General features: G+C 43.6%; 1 protein-coding gene across 6 annotated transcripts in view; it reads left to right on the forward strand.

Annotated features, from left to right (window-relative positions):
- LRRC27 (leucine rich repeat containing 27) overlaps window positions 1-21,117 on the forward strand; it is a 46,895-nt gene that overhangs the window by 15,134 nt on the left and 10,644 nt on the right. For all 6 annotated transcript variants that reach the window (XM_077350182.1, XM_077350180.1, XM_077350177.1 and 3 more), the window contains 3 exons: window positions 6,428-6,674; window positions 11,930-12,061; window positions 13,754-13,850. In XM_077350182.1, coding sequence (XP_077206297.1) covers window positions 6,428-6,674; window positions 11,930-12,061; window positions 13,754-13,850 — 476 coding nt within the window. The remainder of the gene's footprint in view (window positions 1-6,427; window positions 6,675-11,929; window positions 12,062-13,753; window positions 13,851-21,117) is intronic.

Raw genomic sequence — 21,117 nt, forward strand, 5'->3', positions numbered from 1 at the left:
AATGGTCTGTTTCTAAAACTTGGTGTACCACCAAGATAAATGTTTAGATGCAGTGTACCAGAATATAGTATCACTGCAGTAACTCAAAACTTGACCTCAAATCTGCTTACAATGCAGCCATCTCAGGCAAAGATTTTGTATACCTGCAAACACTAAGGCCCATTCCGCACAAGGACCAATGTTGCCAATTGGTTACTAAAAGCAGAAACGCTATTTTTAAAAGTGCAATTCTGCGTTATGCATACCTGCCTTTGTAGTGGAATCCAGTAGCGTTTCAATCGTTTCCCACAGGTTTCCGGTCTCGGCAAAAAACGCTAGAAAGGAAGTGATTTTTTCTGTGCTTTGTCCTGCCCCTGGCCATCAATCAAACTAACAGCCAATGGGCGGCCGTTATCATGCCCCCGAAAAGCCCCTTTCCCTTTAAGCACAGTTTAAAAAAAAGAAAAGAAAAACACACGTTGCAACAAATATGCCTTGATTCCTTGATTCCTCCTAACGTAGAGACCCATCTAGCTGGCAGCTGGTGTGTGAGCTGCCGATTCATCGTTACCACGCTCCCCCGAGTGAAACCCCCCCCCGTGCACGGGCACGATTTTCAGCCGAAAATAAAGGGAACTTTCAAACGGGGCTGTGTTGTGCTTGGTGACTTGAGGGGAGCTTTAAAGCAGCTCTGTGGAGGGACTGTAGCTGGAGAAGCCTCGCTGGGTGAATGAAGGCTCGCCGGTTCGTTGCTTTCTGCTCGCTCCGAGAAAAAAAAATGGCGATCGCTTTGCCGGAAGTTCAGAGGAGAGAGCCAGGGGGAGGGACTTGGCTGGAACTGCAACAATGGGAACGCGCAGGTCTTTTTCGCTACTGTTGCAGATTGTTTGCAAGAATGTAGCGCTTTTCGGAGGTTGAATCCACTTTTCTGGATTCCCCTTTAAGCGCTACAACGAATCGCTTTTTGCAGATCGGTTTCAGGAGTGTGGCAGATTGTGTGCGACGTCATGCATAACTGCAGATTAGTAGCGTTTACAATTTGGAAGCCTTTTGCAACATTGAAGTTGTGTGGAATGGCCCTAAGTCACTGCCTCTGTGTAATACGATCTTTAACCAATGTTTCTGAAATAAAAGGAGTACTTTTCAGCCAATGTTTTGAATGTATATTAAAAATATGATTAAAAAACGACTTCTCTGACTTATAAATAATGAGTTAATTTTGTTCAAGGCATACCAAAGTCAATGTGTTTCTACGCCAGAGGTTCCACTGTTCACATCAGTGGAAGGGATGGCTCTATATGTACAAAGAGAGATTTATGAAGATTAGGCCCTCTACTGAAATGAATGCCAAATTGACTCAGGCAGGAGCATTGGAGCAAGATATAGCTCTGGATTAGGGTCATGATCTTTTTCTCTTATTTCCAAACATAAATAGACTCCAGAACACCTGCAAGGGTACTTTTTGCCATCAGATAGCCAGTTTAGGTATCTGTTGAACTGTGCATTTTTATATAGTGCCCAGGTATAAATGTTATACTTTTGATTGAAAATGTAATGCCAGTGCGCAAGACTGAAGATGATGTATTCTATATTGTCAATCTTATCTTGCATAATCTGCAATTATAGGAATAAAATAGTATAAAGATACAAGCATTTATAATGGATGTTATTCATATTTATTCTAATAGAAATGTATTTGTACACATGTTTGCATTAGAAATTATTGTAAACCTCTCTGAAAGTTGTGTATTTGGCTATTTAGAAATTATACAGATACTTGTTTTATGTACAAACTAGCAAGAAAGCCCATTGCAACCAGGAATGCAATGGGCGCTAGGACCCAGGGGACACCAGGAGGTGCTTTTTTTTTCTGCTGCGTGGAGCTGTGAAAGGCTCCTACAGGGTTTTTTTTTTCTGCTGCTTGGAGCTGGGAAAGGCTCCTACAGGGTTTTGTTTTCTGCTGCTTGGATCTGCGAAAGGCTCCTACAGGGTTTTTTTTTCTGCTGCTTGGAGCTGTGAAAGGCTCCTGCAGGGTTTTTTTTTTCTGCTAGCTCTCGTGGGCGTGCCGGCTTGGAGCTCCTACAGGGGTTTTTTTTCCTGCTGCTTGGAGCTGGGAAAGGCTCCTTCAGGGTTTTGTTTTCTGCTGCTTGGATCTGCGAAAGGCTCCTACAGGGTTTTTTTTCCTGCTGCTTGGAGCTGTGAAAGGCTCCTGCAGGGTTTTTTTTTTCTGCTAGCTCTCCTGGGCGTGCGGGCTTGGAGCTCCTACAGGGTTTTTTTTTCCTGCTGCTTGGAGCTGGGAAAGGTTCCTTCAGGGTTTTGTTTTCTGCTAGCTCTCGTGGGCTTGGAGCTCCTACAGGGGTTTTTTTTTCTGCTGCTTGGAGCTGGGAAAGGCTCCTTCAGGGTTTTGTTTTCTGCTGCTTGGATCTGCGAAAGGCTCCTACAGGGTTTTTTTTTTTCTGCTGCCTCTCGTGGGCGTGCCGGCTTGGAGCTCCTACAGGGGTTTTTTTTTCTGCTGCTTGGAGCTGCGAAAGGCTCCTACAGGGTTAATTTTTTTCTGCTGCCTCTCGTCGGCGCGGCGGCTTGGAGCTCCTACAGGGGTTTTTTTTTCTGCTGCCTCTCGTCGCGCTAGCGGCGAAAGGCTCCTCCGGGGGTGTTTCTTTTTTTTCTGCAGCTTCTCGGCGGCTGGAGTCTTGTGTTGTGTTTGCGGCGGGGGCTTCCTTGGGGCCGGCCTGACGCGGTGAGAGACGCTTCGCGCCTCTCACCACGTCAGGCCGGGAGCAACTGCGAGCCGCGCTGAGCGCGGCTCGCAGTTGCTGGGGCTGGGAATCGGAGGGACCAATCGGCAGGCGCTTCGCGCCTGCCGTTTGGTCCCTCCGGTTGTCTGTCATGAGGAAGGGTCCAATCCGGACCCTTCCTCATCCCGGACACATCCCGCCCCAGAACCCCTTACTGTTTTATTTAGTCCGTGGCGCCCGCGGCGCCACGGGCGGTGTACAGATAAATTATCCATCAAAAATGTGGTTGGTCTTTTTGATTGTTTAATTGATGCATATATGATTTTTATAAAGCAGCAGGATTTTGTGTTGCTTTCCAAATTCCAATGCAAAGCATATTTTGAAGCTTTATAATATGCTTCTGTGTAGTTTGTATTCGGTTCCTCGCAGAGGCATTATGAAAAATCTAAATAAAATATGAAGTCAAAACAGTACAGATTATTACTACACATAGTGTTTGCATTATATATTTATATTTCCTTGTGAGCTTTTATGAAGAATATAGATTATGTGTATGTATATGTGTGAGTGTAATTTCTCATACACCATACCTGTGGGGTTGGGATGCACATCATTGAGCTGAATACGAATAGCATTTTCTGATAACAGAACAGGTATGTGTGCATCTGTGTCAGATTCCTACTTCTCAGTTAAGATCTCCCATTTTGTATTCCCATGCCTCTTCTTGGGAATCCCCTGTTCCCTAGGAGCAGCATTTGGGGGAGCTCACAGAGGAGGTCACAGGAGAGGCAAGCAAGTTGTCAGTCATACCTGCAGTTGGTGGAAAACAACCTTTACGTTCAGACCATTGTATATTTATAGAGTATCCCACTGGAAGATATAAGAAAGAATGGAAATACGTTATGGAGTTCTCAAAGCATACCAACTTTACTGCATATGAATTATCTAGTATTAGATTTCTTCATTCTGTAGCCATGGCAAAAAATCTTTTGCAGAATCAAGAACTGCATGTGCAGCCCTGATGGAATGGTTAAATATGTCAACTTTGGCCATGCCAACTACCTTTTCTCTAGATAGAGGTCAGAATTGACATGGAAGTGTTCCTTCAGCATTTCTGTGAGAAAATTGAATAAATTATTTAAGGACTGAAGCTTTAAAGTCAATTTTATGGTTCTGTTTTCGTCACATTCTTAGTCCCAAGCTCTTAAATCTAAAAGCCTCCCTTTATTCCATTAACAGATCTCCATAAATGAATAAAAATTATACCATTCTCTACCCAGGAGACCAATTAGATTGAAAGGCAAGTCTCCAGGGATTCTATCTTCCTTGCATAAATATTTCTCAACTCAATGACATTTCATAGGCAAGGAGATTTCAAGTTCTGGTGGGGATGTCTCAGGAGACATGGAGTGAGCTAGTCACTTTGGGATTTGTGTGTGTTGGTCTTTTACCTCTACATAATATGAATGTTCTCTAGGGTTTATTTTCGATTATATTAATAGTACCCAATGCTCTTTTCTGGTTGTATGTGTACTTTTAATGTGTCCTATAATATGCTATAACAGTGCACAAACATGTAACATTAAAGATGTGACATAGATATAGTTACATATATATGTTTAATTTAGGATCAGTATAACAACAGGGCCACAATCTGTCATCTAAATGTAGGCCATAAAGTGTAGATGAATTATTGTACATTCTGGCTGTGTGCTATGTTGCAAGCTATGTGTGGCTGATATCTCCAAGCGGGTTGTCCATTAACTCGTTCCAGACAACTGTAGTTTACTAAGGTGTATCCTACAGCTGTGAGAGAACAGAAAGTGACTATTAATATCATGAAACCTGGTGCTTCCAGGGTCAGATGCACAAATTAAGGCAAGGGGTATTTATAGAGTAGAGTAAGTCAAAATGAACCATACTGCTTCAGAATACTGGTGAGACAGGTCTTTTAAATGCTCTCTCATTTTTAAAAAAAGTGCCAACAACCAGTTTCTCGGCCATTTGTGGAAACATCCCACATAATGGCCGGAGGCTGCCCATGCTCTCCATCTACTGGTGTGATCCCTGGAGGCGGGACTACGGATGTCATGTTCGTAGACTTCCATTTGAAATTAAAAGAGCAGCACATTAGGAACAGCATTGCATCCATAGATTTTGTCTTTCATCATGATTTATGTTTCAAACAGGTTTTTTAATCCAGGGGAATATTCAGTGACTCAGTGAGATCAGCATTCAACCTCTTCTAGGTTCTGTATATGTAGAACAGATCTAAATTGAGTATTGGATTTTAAAACAAAGTGAACACGCTAAATGGCACTTAGAAATAAGACTCAACCAAATGCATCACTCCATTTGTATAAGCTTATTATAAATATATGCCCATACAGGATAAAAAACCCAAGTTTTACATCAATGCTGGGGCTGATTGGGTTTTAGTCTGGACTACAACTTGATGCCAAAATATTCAGGACTTTTCTCCTTTCTGGGAAATATTCTCCCCCAGAATTCTACCTTCCTAGTAGTCTTGGGTAATGGAAACCTTGGTAGAAAACCCTACAAAATTGCCCACCTACTTGAAAACAATGAAGATCCTTAGGAGGTAGAAAGATGTTATGACCTGGGCATACTCATAAAGCATAACATGAAGAAAGCAAGCTGCTGTTCCCTCCATGTATTAAACCAACTAGTTGGCCTAGCCACAAAAAGGTTATGTTATATTTTCTCTTCTGTGATGAAAAGCAACTTTGAATCATAACTCTTTATCCAGACTTTTCAGTAGGCATTGAATTTGTCTGCAGCTATGTGATATTTAGGATACAAAGTTTATAGGGCCAAATAATTATACAATTTGAAAAGGTTTGTTAAACTGAGAAGGCAGGGTCAAGAGGAAGAAGTGTTCCAAAGGCTCCATATTTTCTGTTAGAGCAATTTAAAAACTGGGCACATAAAAGCATAGATAGACACTAGGATCCAACAAGGTTTTCTGCTTGCAAAAAAAAAAAAAAAGACGAGGAGGGGTCCCTTTTTGACAAAAAAAAAAGAACATGAAAAACTCATGGATAAAAGCTAGGTGGGATAGGGAATGTACGAAGGAGGGGAAAGACTGAACTGAAATTGCTGATTGGATCCAGCCCTAGGAGATGTAGAAAAATTAGGTCCATATGTACTCCATGTGGCAGAAAGCAAGCAAGCTGCAACATGTATTATTTTCCTTTTCATTGTGTTTTGTTCTCTGCCATTTAACTACCTACTCCACTAATGGCACAGTTATTTTCTTTCCCTATTACTCCTCCTTCAGATTATTACTGCACTTATCACTAGTAAAGAGACTGAGGAGAGTAGAGGAGAAATTGAAACAAGCCTGTCAGATTTTCTCTCTATATACACACATACACACATAATTTTATTGGGTTTTTATCTGTATATGTGTGTGTATATTTATATACATATATATATATATATATATATATATATACACACACACACACACACATATATATATATATATATACATACATATATATATATATACACACATATATATACATATATACATATATACATATATACATATATACATATATACATATATATATATATATATATATATATATACACACACACACACACACACACCTCTTGTTTTTGCCGGTTTCCTTTCTTGATTGGTTCTGTGAACAACTCCAGTGACCTCTTTTTGATTCTGACAGAAATTCCTCCGATTGAAAAGTTAAACCTGACAGACGTCGTGAAATCAAGTCTGGATTTGTCAGATGATTGGCCTAATGAGGAGGAAATGATACGGTTTCAGAAGCTGAGGGAAGAAATGATACAAGATGAAAGAGAAGAGTATCTGGCAGACCAGAAGTTACACAATGAATCCATGATCTCCATGTTCTCAAGGAAATCCAAGGCACAACAGAGCCTCTCTCGCAAATGGTCCATTGCCTCATCCAGGTGACCAAATTTATATGATACATCTTTATATTTCTTATGAGTGGTTAATGGGATGCTCTCTTAATACAAACATTGGCATGTATTATATTTTAAAAGCCAACCAATTTGGCACCATGTAGTTGAAGGACTAACTTCTGTACAGAACTGCTTTGCATGGCTTAATGCAATTACACCTTGCCCCTCTGCTTATTTCATTGACCCAAGGAAAAAAGAAACCACCAAGCTGGCCACTTACGGCTGAAGTTTTATTCTATTCTATAAATTTGCCAGAACAAGAACTGGTATAACCTCATTTTCGAAAATAGAAGTCTTCAATGGCTTATGTATGTGAACTGAACAATGAACAATAATTCTCTCTTTTAATGCTGCAAATAGTATCACTTTGCCTTTCTAGTCTTTCAATTTAGAAAGTGTTCAGGAGGGAACGGTGATCTCTGCCTACTCAACCTTCCACGTGATAAGAAATAGATTTTTTAAAACAAAGTCCCCATGTATTCTGCCCTCTCTTAGACTGTAAGGACATTGTAGAATAAATCTATTTCTTGTCACTTGGCATTTTTTCTTTTTGTTTTGTGACACATAGCTGGGTGCTGCCTACTTTTTTCTTTATCCTAACAGGAAACCACTGTACGGACCCTTGAATAATAATTAAAAATCTTAAATGCTTTCCCTCACCTACATGGTTATTGACAGTTGAGTAAACTGGTTTATCCATATCTTGAGGTGCCCCATGTGCCACACATCAAATTTAAATGAGTTAAGGATCAATAAACTGAGCAATCGCTATTGAAAATACTCCCATTCTTTCAGACCACTCAAGCAGAATTCTTCTAAAAGCCAACACTGCATTTCAAAGACCAGAAGTAGAACTCCTTACATTCTGGTCTGTTGAACAAACAATAACACACAAGGTAACCACCCTTCAGCTTGCATATAGCTATACATTGCATATAGCTATACATTGTTATACATTGCTTGAGGGGGTAAACAGCCACCAGCTTTCTGCTTAAGGGAGAAATGGGCCGTGGTGCAATTGGCCATGTAAAGGAATGCTATGATAATAGACTAGGAAAAAGTAAGAGATATAAAAGGCCCATGTGCTGTGCAATTTAAGTCAGGGTCAGTGAAGAATGCCACAAACAAGGCACTTTACCAACAGTGTGTATCTTTACCACAAAGATGTGTGGCATTGAAATCGTCCCTCAATTTTCTTTCCTGAAGAAAAAGCAAGAGGTGGCAGGCTGTCCACTTTCTCCTTGAAATGAGCAATGTTAACAAGCTAGTTCAGGTCTTTAATTCTCACAGTTTTCAGATAGACAGAGGCCAGTATTCAAAGCAGCATAATATCATAGTAGCAACCCTGCTCTCCCCACCCCTGGTGCTATGGAGCTAACCATTTCTGAAACTCAGGTGAGCATCAGAAACACCATAACTTTGGGGCTTGACCCATACCAGTCTGGCTTCCATCTGGGCCATGGGGTGGAGATGGTGCTGGTTACCTTGATGGATGATCTCCATCACCAGCTGGAATGGGGCAGTTCAGTCATACTTGTACTACTTGATCTGTCGGCTGCGTTCAGTGTAGTCGACCACAAGTTGTTGGCTCCCACCTCGCCAGGGTTGGGATTCGAAGGATAGCCCTTCAGTGGCTGTGCTCCTTTCTCTGTAACCGACACAGAGGGTGGCTGTTGGGGAGGAGATATCACACCCCTATCAACTCCCTTGTGAGGTCCCGCAGGGGAGGTTACTCTTCCCACATTATTCAAATTTTTATGCGCCCTCTGGCCCAACTGGTTCAGAGTTATGGGCTGGAATGTCACCAATATGCAGATGGCACCCAGCTCTATCTCTTCATGGACGGCCTCCCGAACTCCCCCCCCCCCGGATACATTTGCCAGAAGTTTGGAAGCAGTTGCTGGATGGTTAGAGCAGAGTCACCTGAAACTCAACCCCTCCAAGATGGAGGTCCTGTGGTTGGGCAGAAAGGAGGCAGGACAGGAAGAGTGTTTACTCACTCTGGTAGTGGTGCAGCATACCCTCAGCCAGAAATTTGGGTGTGATTCTGGATACCTGCCTTTCATTGGAGGCCCAGGTCACATGTGTAGCCCACATGGCATTTTACCATCTTTGCCAGGCGAGGCTACTAGCACCCTCCCTGCCATCGGACTGTCTTGCTACAGTGATCCATGCAATGGTCAACTCCAGATTAGATTTATATAACTTGCTCTATGCGGGCCTACCCTTTTCTTTGACCCTGAAATTACAGCTGGCTGCCAGGGTCCTCACTGGTACATCCTGGAGGGCCCATATTCAGCCTGTCCTGAAGCAGCTGCATTGGTGGCCAGTTGTGGCCTGGATCAGAATCAAGGTTTTTGTATTAACCTTTTGGGCCATCTGTGGCTTGGGCCCTGCCTTTCTGAGGGACCGCTTGTCTGCTTATGTACCCCACAGTGTTCTTCATTCTGTAGGTGCGAATCTACTTGGGTTCCCTGGCCCCAGAGAAGCATGCCTGGCCTCGACCCAGGCCAGGGCTTTTTTGGTCCTGGTCCTGGTCCTGGTGGAATGAGCTCCCAGAAGAGCTCAGGGTCCTGACGGAGCTGTCTCAGTTCTGCAGGGCCTGTAAAGTGGAGCTCTTCCACCAGGTCTTTGCTTGAGGCCAGATTTCAGGGATAACTGGAGCTCCTCCTTTGGCCAATGCTATTCTACTCTGTGATCCTGTACCTGTGATGGTTTGATTGTAATTTGGGGAAGGATTGGGGATTGTGTTGCCATTTTATGGGGTTTTATTGGGGATTCATAGTTGATTTTAATGGGGTTTTAATTTGTCTTCTTGTAACCCACCACGAGTCTTTGGAGCGGGACGGGATAAAAATCGAAATCGAAATAATAAATAAAATAAAATAAATAAGATGGGGCAAGATATACCACAGTCAGCCTGTTCTGTTCTGTTTGTTGGTTTGCAGGCCTTTGAACTAAGGTGTGAATTGTGCCTTCCTGATGAAAGCTCTCCTGTCCCTGAGTCTGAAACTGTGTTTCTTGGTCAGAGGGAATCTCTTCTGATACTCCCCCTCCCCCCCAAACCCCCCCCCCCCACAACTACTAGGCCTGATGTGCCTTTTTGAATACTGACTCACCAATGCAGAAAATCATTATGTTCATTATGTTTCCACTTAAAAGTTGTCAAGGTGTAGAGAAAGTCCTATCTCACCTAAGACTTCGGAGAAGGCCGTCAGTATACAATACTGAACTAACCAGCCCAGTACTCTTAACTGGATACAGGCAGCTCCATATGTTACAGTATTTCCTGGCACAGTCCCTTGGAATCAAAACTAACAGTCTATGCTCTTTTGCATCTGTTAAAAGGCTTTTTACCATACATTATTGGAAGCTATTGCCAACAGTGCGTATATGATTCCTTTTCTTAATATGCTTTATAAGAATCACTTTATGATGATGGAAACATTAAGCAGGGATCTGCATCAGCTCAGCTTCTCAATAATGCATACTTTCTTAGTTCTCTCTTGCATTTCTCTTCATTCCAATCCTTTGTTCCAATGTAAAACACATAGGTCAATTGGGAGAAAGAATGACAAAGAGCGACAGAAAGGAATTTGGCTCCTAGTTCAAATTACTCATGACGTAAGTCCCACTGAAACCTGTGGAATTAGTCACAGCAGCCTCTCTATAGGATTGCTCCCTCAAGAGCCACTTGGTGTAGTGGTTAGGTGTACGGACTTGTAATCTGGTGAGCTGCGTTTGATTCCGCTCTCCCCCATATTCAACCAGCTTGGTGACCTTGGATTCACCACAGCACTGATAAAGCTGTTCTGACCGAGCAGTAATATCAGGGCACTCTCAGCCTCACCCACCTCACAGGGTGTCTGTGGTGGGGAGAGGAAAGGGAAGGTGAATGTAAGCCACTTTGAGATGCCTTTGGTAGAGAAAAGCGACATTTAAGAACCAACTCTTCTACTTCTTCTATAGGATTTTTTTATTCAAAAATATGTGAGATTGCACACTCCTAAATCGCCTAAAATCACCCTTAAAACACAATTAGAACAGTAGCATAATATCAGATGGCGGACAATAAAATATTACCACTCCCCTCCCCCCACCCCCCGTTCAGTATGAGTCTGTCGCTCTCTATCTGGGAGTGAGGAACTTAGTTAATTCCAGCTAGAGATCCTCAGCTGACAACACCGGGTACTGCTCTAGTCATAACTGCATGAAGTCATATCTGCATGAAGAGTTGTGGTCAAATCAGTTTAATTACTTTTTATCACAAAGTCACATACAACTTGTTCAGATATGACCAACATCATGCCAAGAAGCTTCCAGTTTCCTGAGGGGTGGGGGACTGGAGGAATAATGCCAGATTATTATTTAAATGTTTTCATTTACAACCAAATCTAAACAGCCCTATGTAAAATGTCCCCTTTGTCACTCAGAACAGCATGCATTCTGAAATAGAGCCCTGACCTGGATAGCTCAGGCAAGCCCAATCCTGTCAGATCTCGAAAGCTAAGCAGGGCTGACCCTGGCTAGTGTTTGGAGGGGAGGCCTCCAAGGATTTGGGTGCTGGCTCCTCCAAGGAGCACCAGGAGTCATGATGCGGAGGGCAGGCAATGCCAAGCCACTTCTGAATGTCACCTACCTGGCTGCCAGACATTCCTTGGATCTTCTGGCTATACTACACTACACATGCCGTACAATAAATAAATACATCTGAAATAGAGGGCTTAATTTATAGAGCTGGAATGTCCTGGGAAAGGGAGAGAAACCTATTCAGCACTGGCAGCACCTCACCACACTGTGGAGTCACCTGGGGCATTCTTTTGTCCCTTTTGGAATGCTGTACTATGGGTAGGGAGAAGCCAGGCCAGGACGGCCTGTCTGTTCCCTGCCAGATGGCCCTGGCCTGAATAGGCCTCAATGATATCCATGGCAAGGAAGGGAATGTGGAAGAATCTGCATTCTCTTGCTGCGGGCCAACTGAGGGTCTGAGTTGCACCAGGCCCTGGAATGCCCGGGGCTGCCACCAATGTCTTCTGGAAGTGGCCGTTAGCCCTGTGACCGGATGAGCATTGGCCCAGGCCAAATTCCTCGTGTGGAATTGGTCTGAGAGAGAGAGAGAGAGAGAGAGAGAGAGAGACCCTAAGTTCCTTGTTTTCATAAATTGCTGTTAAAACACTTATTTCCCTTAATCCTACAGTGCAAAATTTTAATCGACTTTACCAACGTGCTTATTTCAAAAGGGGCAAGAAGAAGCTGTTTCCTGCCGTTTCATCCTATGATCTGCTTATTCAGACTAAGAAAGCTGAAGAGTGTCGACTGGCAGCACTCAAGGAAATGAAGGAGAAACAGGCTTTAATTGAACAGCGGAGAAAGCAAGTATTATTTGTCTTCGGGTTTTTTTTTGTAATATCAGTGCAGCCTTTGAACACTGTGGTATCCTCCTGCCACCATGTGACTGCTTCCTTGCTGACAAAACACAGAACCTTTTTCAGTGCTGCAATCTGCTGATGGGAATATAGGCACTCTTGGTTCTGCTGCTGGGTGTGGTGGAGGACTTTGCATTGATTCCTGCTGATCTAGCTAAGTCTGTGCCAGATCTGCAACGCAGGGCAAGAGTCCTGTCTTTGAATCAGTGTGTATGCATGTGGTTGCAAACGTGTGTACAGCAGGCAAGCAGAGGGGGCAGGCAAACTGTTCCCTGCTTGTCACTCTCTTTCTTTGCCAAATGTACATCCAGCTGCATTTCTCCTAGCCAGACTTACAAGTCTGGAAATCATATTTGATGGGGAGTGGAAATAGCCCAGATATACAGGTTGTAGTGGGAAGCGGAAGAAATTTTAACAGTACCCCCATACACTGCCTCTGCTGGAAATTTCTTCTCACCCACTCCATTTTATTGTACTTTGGCGCCAATCTACAGTAAGATTGTCCATGCATCCCACATATCCCCAGTTTAGCCCTCAATGAAAAGGGCTGGAGACAGGAGGGATGGGGAAAAGCCTCTCGCTGAGGATTTGATGAACCACAGCTAGGTGTGCTGGGCTAGGTGGATCAGTCGTCGAGTACAGTCTGAGGTAGTATCATAAAAAGCCATCATTCATGGTGCAGGAACCCTTGATACAATAGTTAATGTTACAAGTTTTCCTTTGTATATGTATATAAATATATAAAGAGCCCCTAACTTGAGAAACGTCACACAGGATTGCATTATCAGTGACCATGGTAATAACAACAGTGAGTGATGTACACTCCTTGGCATGGCATAGACCATTTATGCATTGGGAACTTCACTGCCCCAGCTCTTGCGCAAGAGCACAAATTGGGGGGCGGATGAGGTGCACCAGGCCAAATGCTGCCCCAAGTGGGTACAGGAAGAGGTGGGGCAACCTGCCACAACTAAAATTCCAGCCTGCAGCACAACATGAAACCTCCAGTGCATAAACGGTCATAGTGAAGAAGTTATCATTTTCTGTTTACCTAGTATATTTTTATAGAGGAATGGGAGAGGAATGGGAAGGCGACTGTAAGCCGCTTTGAGCCTCCTTCGGGTAGGGAAAAGCGGCATATAAGAACTAACTCTTCTTCTTCTTTATTCCATCTTTCCATAGAGCTCAGGGAAATGTACATCATGCTGCCCCCCTCAATTTTATCCTCACAATAATTTTGCGAGGTAGGCTAGGCTGAGAAGTGTACAGCTGATCCATGGTCACCCAACCAGTTGAATGGGCATGGCAGTTCCATCCATGGCGTCCCACATTCTTGGCAGGAACTCCAACCACTACGCCATGTTAGTGCTGTCATTTTGATACTGACAGACATAAAGAATCAGCTCCTCAAATCCTGCAAAACCTCAACATGTCCCTGAAATCTCTTGCAAAGGATGAAATTTAAACATTAGGGAAATAACAGAGGCACGCCCTTGATGCCACATGTCATAACCCTGATTAATTTCACTTCTGTCAGGATTGCTGTTGAAAATTTTCCTGGTGTGCCCTCCCTATCAGAGGAGTGGAACTGTAAGTGTGAAAAACGTTTTCCAAAAACCATGCTGATTATTTTTTTAGAGATAAAGAAGTGCTTCAGAAATGGAGGAGGCAGGCCAGGCTGATGAGAGAGAGGAAGGCAGTCATTTACACATTTCCATCAGAGAGAGGCGACATGGTATGTAACCACAGCAGCGGCAGCCCAAAGAATTGCTTCTCAGTTTTAACACAAATGTGCCATGTGATCTTGGCCTGGCAATTGGCCACCTTTGTCTTCCTTTGTCTTGTCCCATCGTAAAGGTCTGATTTAGCTGCTGGGACACATAGAGGGCCTTGTGCCTCTTTGTTCTAGGCAAATGAAGAGCAGAGCTTCGTCTTGCTTGGGGTCAAATAATCTTTTCTACCCCCTAAAGAAAAGCCTTGTGCTGCTGAAAATCCCAGGTGCTGCTGGGAACTATGTTTTGACCCTGTTTGTGCACCTGCACAGTTGCAATGCCATGGCCAGTTAAGGCCATGTTTGCCTTGCTATCTCCTCCTGCCCACTTATTCACTGTTTTAATTTAGCAACCACTAATATTTTTTTAAAGGCCAAAACTCTGCCAATCATGATGGAGGGAATGGCAAGCATGATGGGGTAGGAAACAATAATCGTCTCCGTGTAGGTGGGGCTGAAAATCTCCACCTTCATGTCTACATGGTTAATAAACCCACTTTGACTGTGGCCCTCCCAGAAAGTTCTTGTGCTGTACAGGGGTTAGATTGTGCTGTACAGGGGTTAGATTAGATACTGAGGTTGGGAAAAGAGCATCATCATGCAGCAACATCACGTGACCAGTCCAAAATACCACATCAAACACTTCTGCCTGGGAGCAGCTGTTGTGTACTGAAACCCACAACCACCTTTCCTTTGCAAAGAGGAACCAGACAATCCTCATGGCAGAGTTGGCTTTGGAATCTGCATCTTGCCAGTCCTAGCCTACACCATGCTGTCCTAGCCTACACCAGTCCTAGCCATAACCACTACACCACATTGTCTCTTAGCAGAAGTGTTAAGCTGATGAGAGAAATTTGAAAAGCTGCAAGCTGTCTCTACTAGAATTGCAGAAGGTGGAAGACAAGCAAAGTTTGTTGTGATTCTGGGGTCCTGGATAGCTCCCTAGCCTCTACCTATGGTTACTTATTGGCTTTCTGTCATTAATATATTCTGCAAGTGCTTAACCATTCTTAGTTCTGTAAAAAGCTCACAATACTATCAAAACAGCTGGATCCCTGAATGCAGAATTTAATGAGATTTGTGATAAGAACATTTTAAGGAGTTGGCGTCCAGAGTACTGTCTGCTTCTGGATGCGTTCCTTTGAAGGAAGATAAATCTCCAAGCACTGGGATAACAATAAAAAACTATCTACATTATGACCATAGGATGCTAGGGCAGAAAGCCATCAGCTGACAACCCAGTCCACCTCTCTGCACTGATAAGAGCCTAATCAGCCCTGGACACACTAATCCTCACAATGTAATTTTTCTTCAGCAGCCATTTTATCTTAAATTGCTGTTGTCCACTGGAAGCCTGTTCCAGGGAGCAGGCGCGGAATCAAGTAAATACAGACTGCAGATTCTGATGGTGCAGGAAGGGCTCATGAGAGTTGTAGGTCCTTCACTCAGCTAGTCTGAAGCTATGAGTACTCAGACTGTTTGGAGGTACTGAAACAGAAGGGCTTTAATTTCAAATGGGATTGTTAGCAGGGATGGATGCCTCCTGAGGTTTTTGCTTCTGCCAGATTGTATTTGTTTCCAGTGGGGCTTTACAAATGCATCTAATCCTCCATAGCTTAATTATAAAACCAATGCCATACAAAATCGAAGCATCTTACAGCCAGCCAGCACTGTCAGAAAAGTCCAAAGAGAAAAAGGCTTGACGGCAGAAAGAGACTGTTATTTATTTATTAGCTTTCTTACCCGTAGCTCTCAAAAATGACTTGCAGCAGGTTACAGTAGAATAAAACCCCAATACATAAAGACATACAAACCCATAAAACCCAAATAACAAGTTAAGACCCCCTCCTTAACCTCCCATGCCCCCCCCTCCATCAGTGCTTCAGGGCCCCAATTATCACGGGTGCCAACAGTTCTTGGTTATAGAGGTCTTGTTAGACAAGTTAGAATTAAGAAGGAATGCTTGAAGGAAATGGCCACAAGGTATGCTAGCAAAGCTAAGTTACACTAAAGAATACGGGGCATTCATATCCTTTTAGACTCAACAGTTTGTATTCAGACAAGTAACTATGTGCACTGTTCTAAAGGCAAAAAAGAATCATGTGGCACCTTAAAGTCTAAGATGTTTAGTGGGAAAGAGGCTTACAAGGGCTAGAGCCATTAGCTGTAGCAATAGCCAGGTCCCCCTAAGCTCAACCGTAATTGGGATTGGGAAAGCCAAAGAGATCTGTGAAAAGTTTGGCTAATTCTGTTATTGGAATATCTCAGAAGACCTCCCTTTCTTCCCTCTGTTTTATGTATTTAAAATATTTATTAGGCACTTCTCTTCCTTGAGGAAATCAAGGTGGTTTACAATATGAATAAAACTATTATTTTAAAAACCCGCAATCACATCACATCACATCACAATATAAATAAAACCATAAAGCCCATTAAAATCAAAATTTTAAAACTGCATCTAAATCACTCAAATGCAGTGCTGAATAAATGCAGTCCTTCTCCCCCTCCCTCCCTCTATCTTGTGGCTGTGATGTTGTGGCAACTGTCCCTCCAGCCAGTCAGTAGAGGGGGAGCTCTCCCTTTCCCAGCACCTCTGATTCTGTTTCAGCAACAGTTCAGGCATGTACAGTACACCTAGGGAAATCTAGTCCCCAGGGTACCAGCCTGAGATTAGAAAGAGTGGAGGGAAGCCAGAAGGTAAAGGGAATGACCATCAATTGGCTAGCCAGACAATATTGCTTCCTCCAGCCCCCAGCCACAAGGTGAGAAGACAGGAGAGGAGAGGAAGCGAAAGGGGCAGAAAGGAGTTCTTTGCTGGCATATACAATATGCAATCCAAATACAAGAAGCATTCAGTGCTGTAATGCTCACCATTGTACTGAAAGTGAATATTACAAACTGCCAGAGCTTGTGTGCCAAAAGCATAGTGACTACATATTTCAGTAGCACATTTAAGCAACTGTATAAAGTGTTGCTCTCACTTGGAATTAGAAAGAAGTAAAAAAATGTCAAACAGCGGGGCAAAAGAGCACAAAATATAAGAGGTAAAACTGTCACCATGTCTGTATCAACCTGAAATGTGGATACCAGAACTAAACCTAATGACCACACAGTAAGTCACACTTCCTTCTTTCTTTTTCTACACATGATCCTGAGGATGTTCATTTTGCAGCCCTTTCCAAATCCTGCCTGTCTGACACCAAGGGTTTAACAGGGTGGCCTCTAATCCGGAGAGCTGGGTTTGATCCCTCACTCCACCACATGCAGCCAGCTGGGTGCCCTTTGGACAATTGGATTTGTAGCAGTAAAATGTATATGAAACACAAGAGGGCACTGGAGCGCTACATGTTCAGCAGTAGTAAGCTTGCAGGCAAATCATCATGTTTGGTCATAGAGGAACAAACTCATCAGGCTTTATCTTGTTACACGGGGTTTTTATGACTTTGATCGCTACCGATCTTCAGAGTGATTAGGCAATGCAGATTTCAGCTTCTGAACTAGCAATGGAGAATGTCCTGCATATTGTATCATTATTGCTTGCAGCAGCATTTCTCATGCCAGTGCTATACAGTTTCACTTATCCAAAGTGCTGCAGGGGCAGGGGGAGGATATTTAAAGTATTTGGGGAATCAGGAGAGTTGCTGCTGATGTAGGATAGTGCATATAATAATAATATGTATACACCTTCTGAGTGTTCAAAGCACATTGAGTGTTTTAGAGATTCATAACATACAGTAAGACGGGTCAAAATTACTTATTCATATGATTTATATCCCGTCTTTTTCTTCAGAGGAAGACCCAGGGTAGCCTACAAGATAAGTTCAATATAGATACCGGCATAGATACAATATAGATACAGTCCAACTAAAACCAATAATCAAATGTTAAAAAATGTAACACCAACTGACTTGACTAAAAGCTGTAGCAATATGTTAAGACATGAGAAGTTTTCCAGAGCATTCATCTTAAATTTTCCATCTGGGAATCAAAGGCAGCACAAATAAATTAAAGCAGCTCGTCAGTCATCTAAAACAGTGGTCCCCAACCTGCGGGCCGCGGCCCGGCGCCGGGCCGCAAAGGCCATGGCGCCGGGCCGCGGCTCCCTCTCCCCGCCCCCCCCCCCCCCGCAGTAAAAAACTTCCCGGCCGCAAGCTTGCGGCCCGGGAAGCTTCTTACTGCGGGGAGGGCGGGGAGAGGGAATCAGGGCCGGGCCGCGCCCGCGCGGCTCGCGGGTGTGCCCCGCGGGTGCGGCCGGGCGCGGCTCGCGGGCGCGGCCCGATCCGCGGGTGCGGCCGGGCGCGGCCCGATCCGCGGGTGCGGCCCGCGGGCGCGGCCGGGCGCGGCCCGATCCGCGGGTGCGGCCGGGCGCGGCCCGAAGCGTGGGCGCGGCCCGTGCGGTCCCTGCGGGCGCGGCCCGATGCCCTGCCGGTCCCCAGCCTGATAAAGGTTGGGGACCACTGATCTAAAATATCACAACAGCGGTGTTCAGAGACCCCTAAAAGACCTTGGTATGCATGAAATACTAGCTTATTTGAAAGGTCTTCTGGAAAACTTTTTAAAAACTTATGCCAGAAGATGACACAGCCCCAAAGACTGCAGCTCCTACTGTCTGGAAACAGTGGGAGACCACAATTTCCTGCAGCCTCATATGTAGAAATATAAACCATACATATTTAGCAGAGCGTACGGTTGATCTGCTGACAGTTTGTTCTGGGTATTTACTGGGTTAGATTCTATCATGTGTATGTGTGACACAAGGCCTTTAGCTATGTAGCCTTCAAATGTTTTCCAGTCATGTAACACATGGGAGACTGAAATAGCAGCATGCCAAAAGGCCACCTAGTAAATCTGTGCCTAACGTGGATGCTCCAACTCACAACAGACACGCCTTGATACAAGACTCCATGCGACATGAACGGTGGATTCATGTGGAGATCATGTTTGTGTAATAAGGCTGGCATTGTAGTTCAGGGCTTTCATGCATCCAGTAACCCAAGAAGGAGCACAGTAACACTGACACTGTGGTGCTTTTCATGTACCTTCCCATGGCAATGCTGGGAAAGCATTAGCATAGAGATGTTCATTTTGCAAAGATGTGGAACAAAAAGCACACTCCAGGAATTGCACACAGAATGCCAAAATCCAGCTTACGACCAATTTCCCCAGTTGAGCCTATCATGTAGCTTCCAGGGCATTCTTAAACAGAGTTATACCTTCCAAGCCTTTTAACATTAATGGCCGTCAAAGGGTATAACTGCTTAGGATGGTGCTGTTAAGATTGTTTGCCAGAGTACAAACATTAGCTTGGAAAGAAGGTTAATTGTAGTGTTGGAACAAATGGTTAAATAATATTGGCAGATTAACAAAACTGGTAGAACACTGGAGTCACAGCAACCACAGAAAAAAGCTGACGGACTCAAGTTTCAAGCTTTCACAGTTTTATTTACAAACCAACAGTAATTAAGAGAGTCTTATAAAGAACTACTTACCTGGTTACCTATATGATCAAGACCAACCTTTAGGAAACCAGATAAGGAACCATTTTATAAACTGAAATCCCTCAGCAGTATCTTATTTCTTTAATGCTGTTGATGTAACATCAGTGACTAGCCGGCAGGCAACCAAGTAAAAACTCCAAGGCCTAATGAGTTTATTTGCAATACTGCATTAAAATGAAAGCCATATGTATAAATGCCTTTAGTAATGGTTGGTCTATTGTCCTGGAGAGCCAGGAAGCACTTCTCTGGGTGTAACAGAGCAGAACAAATATCATTTGCTTCCCAGATAGGGACACCATGACAATTGTGAACCTTCTATTTGGTGTGGATAAGTATTTTCCTGGGAAGAGAAATACAGGAGAATTGTGCTATGGTTCAGATATACTTGGGAGTTGCTTTCTTGACGTGGAAAAGGCCCTTCTCTTCCAAGCCTATATAAGCAGAAAACACAAATTCAGATGTGTTTATAGTGTAGGTTTCCAATATTTACTAACAATTTTGTAACTAAAAGATTGTTTAACATTTCCCACTTTATTGAAGCATTTAGGCCTTGTGAGACTGCCAGCCTGTATAGCATACACAAATCTTTCTTTGAACAAAATGGAAACAAACACTCTCTCTTTTTTTTTAAGGGGGGGCGGGTGTTAGCCTTCATCTGTCCAAATGTGTTTATACCAGCTCTGTCTTACAACACATTTCTCTGGGAAGAAACAAACTTGGATTCTTTGAAATGTCCTCAACAGCTGATAAATCTGTTTTTGTCCAAAATGTTCATCTTGTACATCACTGACACATTCCTTAAGGCTGTTCCTCAAAAGCCGCAGTGATTTATTCTGTGGTGCATCAGGAGAAGCGAGCACTTCCCATAGAAATGACATTACGGGTCACTGTCATATGTGAAGATTCTTCTGTTCACTGGGGCTCTGTGAGTCATAAAATAGGAGCAATGCCTCTGTCATGTTTTAGTAACTGTCTGTACTCCAAATAAGGATGCTATGGGATGATGCAGCCCTACTGTTTTGCCTTTAAAAATGCTAGGTTGGATAATGGCAGAACTTTCCTCTGGCACAAGGAGCCTTCTGCTGACACAAGAGACAACACATTTGCCTGCAGAATCACTGGGTTACTGGAACCCAGAATCCAACCTCATTTGCATTTGTCCCTTGTGCAGGTTGAATCTAGACTTTTTGGGGTTTTCCCCATTTGTTTCCTCATGCCTAAGTCGTCCTATTAAATCTACACATTTGTTGTGTCAGTTTTATAAAATTGTTGAATGTGGCCCTAGAGTGCAGATCACAGTTGGGCCATGTACAGATAGGATAGATATTCTTTCTTTGACAAATCTGGGGGAATGCATAGAAATCGGGGGGTGGGGGCCAGAAAAGTGAGGGCAATTTAACTCCAGTAAACAATGCTGCAACCTGAGAAGCAAAAATAATTGGGAAGGAGAACTGGAGATGGCAAGGAGGAAAAGGGGTAAATGTTAGTGAATGGGAAAAGACGTAGGGCCGGGGAGAGAAGCAGTCACAGGGGCAGGAGAAGAGGACAAATAGAGGTGGCAAGAGAGAATAAGAGGACATGGTAGGAGGATGAGGATGAGGATGAGTATTAGTAGAAGGGCAAGAAATATGAGAGTTGGAAGAGAAAGCAGTGAAGGAGGGGGACAAAGCAGTGGGAGGGTGAGGGAAAAGGGAAGAGGTGGCAGCAGCATAAGGCTGGGGAAGAAGAGAGGG

The sequence above is a fragment of the Paroedura picta genome, chromosome 8, assembly GCF_049243985.1.
Source record: "Paroedura picta isolate Pp20150507F chromosome 8, Ppicta_v3.0, whole genome shotgun sequence".
Taxonomy (NCBI): Eukaryota; Metazoa; Chordata; class Lepidosauria; order Squamata; family Gekkonidae; genus Paroedura; species Paroedura picta.